Source organism: Trachymyrmex cornetzi, unplaced genomic scaffold (assembly GCF_001594075.2).
Source record: "Trachymyrmex cornetzi isolate Tcor2-1 unplaced genomic scaffold, Tcor1.1 scaffold1372, whole genome shotgun sequence".
In the NCBI taxonomy this organism is placed as follows: Eukaryota; Metazoa; Arthropoda; class Insecta; order Hymenoptera; family Formicidae; genus Trachymyrmex; species Trachymyrmex cornetzi.
The window spans coordinates 7,462-10,273 of record NW_017295952.1 but is presented as its reverse complement, the minus strand read 5'-3'; the positions used below and the strand labels follow the sequence as shown (position 1 = coordinate 10,273).

The following is a 2,812-nucleotide window of genomic DNA, read 5'->3' as shown; positions in this document are numbered from 1 at the left end:
TGCGGTTTTCTTGAGATCGAAGTAGTGAAGAAGCACATGTCGGAAAAACAGCTTATCGCGATTCATTTTCAATCGATTGGAAAATCTCTTTGGCATCGAGAAATCTAACCTGTGAGGGTTAAATCACTTTCAGCCACAGGGTTGGTAAAGACTAATGTTTTTTTTAAAGAATAAAACATATTATGTTTCTTCTTGAATATGTTTTTAATGCTTCAAATATGCTTTGAACAGTACTATAAAAAAACATATTTAAAACATATTAAAAACATCAATTAAGCATGTTTTAAACTGTTTAAAACACGTTTAAAACGTTTTTTTTACCAACCCTGGTTTCAGCGATGTCTAAACTACAAAAGATAATAGACATATTCATCGTCGAAACTCGCCAGCGTTGGAGCCAGCACCCTCTAGTAGCGCGCGGCAGAAATTAAGTTTAACACCTAATATATATGCGCTCATTTATCTACAGTATGCAGCTGTAATCTCTCACCGATATCTCATACGGTCAATAATGTCGTGCGTCAGTGAATTCCCAATGGAATGTGGATTTCCATAGAGAGAACCATGCAGATTAGCGCCAACGTTCCTGACCTGCGTTTCTGAATACAGAGTTGCACCCGCGTGATCCACGTAGCACTCATCTAAGAAAAAAAAATGGAAATAACAGCATTTTTCAAAATCACTTTCATTTGGTACGTTTCCTTTGTATTCAATTAAATTTAAAATATTGAAAACAAATGTAAAGGATCTGTAATCGTCAAATAAATTGTATTATTAATCTTTATGTGTGCGCGTTGAACACGGCTACATTTACCGTGCTGCAAGCCGCATCTACAGTACAAGAACCATATATACGGTTATGATGTATTTATGTTTCTAGAAATTTTCTGAAAATAAATAAAATTTGACAGATATAAAGTACCCGAAATTCGTAAATCAAAATACCACGGCAAAAAGTTTTCGAAAAATTAAGTAAAAATGTTATGTATAACGGTTTTATTTTAAGGAATAGTTTCTGAGACGTAAGAGTTTAAATATAATCAATTGTAGATCACATTTAGACGACCATCTGCCATCTATAAATTGCGCGTGCGGTAGGATTAGTAAGCGCACCTTTCAGCGTTTAAATATTATCCGTCTAATGCCCGTTTCTATCAATGCAGTTTAACTTTAATCTCGATTTAATTAACTCTTTATCTTTTTCTAGTTTTAAGAATAAGAAAAAGATGAAGAGTAAGTTGAACCGAGATAAAGTTAATCTACATTGATAGAAATGGGCATAAATGTAATTCTCCGTAATTGGCTATTATTTTATAATTCTTATTATTTCACAAATTATTTCTAAAATAAAAATTTACAAATAACTTTTTTTACTTGATTTTTTTAAAACTTTCTTAATGTGGTATTATAATTCGCGAATTCCGAGACATCCCATGTATATGTATATATCTCAGTACCTTGAGGCTGCTCAGTGAACAGTTGTACTAGTTGTAGCACTGAATGCAATTATGATTAGTACTTGCCTTTTATTCTTTGCTGCATCTAATTGTAAGTATAGGAACCGATCTCAGGAATGGGAAGTAAGCAATGCCGTTACTTTTATTAGTATCCTTTATAGCAATGATTTGATAATGACATTGCAATTTTTTATGACGGTAACGATAACTAATTAAAAGCTAAAGTTACGAAAAAGTTGTTTTTAAACTTGTCATCATGCGTTGGTTATTTAAAAAAAGTAACTTATTTATTACTTAATTGTAACAAGTTAAAATAACAAGTTAACGCGTTCCAAGTTAATGATTTACTTCTTTTAATAAATAACGCATCATGATGACAAGTTACTTTTCAAAAGTGACTTTCTCAGTTTTAGCTTTTAGTTCTCGTCATAAAAAATTGTATCATTTCATTAACAAATTATTATTATAGGAACGGTAAAGTAACGGGTCCCATCTCTGGAACCAATTAGGTAAAAGAATCACTGTTCGCTTACTGATCAATCTTCACTGTTCACTTACTGATCAATGCTTCTTTACTGAATGCAGCTATTTAGATGTAAGAGTCCGGTTCCATCAATGTAAGATTAACTTTAATCTCGGTTCAACTTTCTTTTTATGACAAATTAGGTCAATACGTGGTTAATATTCAAACAATATAATAATAAAGGCAGTAAACCACAACGCTTGTTATTAGTAGCGAACAATTTTTATATTATTTCAATTTTACAAAATTTCTTAGACGTTTCAGTCTTAAATCAGACCATCCTCAGTAAACATTCATTAAAAATTCCGCATAAAAAATAAAAGATAAAATAATTTAATTTCAATTAAAAAGTCGTAACATACTATAATTCTATAATTATTTAGTAACACTCTAATTATACGTGATGTTATTAATTCATCCTTTATATCAAAAGAGTGATTCTTCGGCACGATTTAATTTTCGTTTGTCTCGAGAAGTATTCACCAAATTAGAGGAAATTCATCCAAGTACATATTAATTATCCGCGATGTAAATCATTGAACACAAGATTGCCAAATTCTATTATATTTAAAAATAAACGAGTCAAACAAAGTGAATAATTATATTGGGAATAAGTTTCCACTCTTTTTGAAAAGAAAAAGATGTGTTTATTTAAACAAATCTATATAAGTGAGTTTATTCAAAGTATGCTCCTTCGGAAGCGACAACTTTCTCCCACTTTTCCGGTAATAAACGGATTCCTCGAATGAAAAAATCTGGTTCTTTTGAAGCAATCCATTCATCAAGCCATTTTTTGATATCTTCATAAGAATTGAATCGTTCTCCAGAAAGG

At 31.0% G+C, this 2,812-nt stretch overlaps 1 protein-coding gene across 1 annotated transcript in view; it reads right to left on the bottom strand.

Annotated features, from left to right (window-relative positions):
- LOC108770860 (molybdenum cofactor sulfurase 3) overlaps positions 1-2,812 on the bottom strand; it is a 9,969-nt gene that overhangs the window by 5,496 nt on the left and 1,661 nt on the right. The window contains exon 2 of the mRNA XM_018522594.1: positions 491-641. Coding sequence (XP_018378096.1) covers positions 491-641 — 151 coding nt within the window. The remainder of the gene's footprint in view (positions 1-490; positions 642-2,812) is intronic.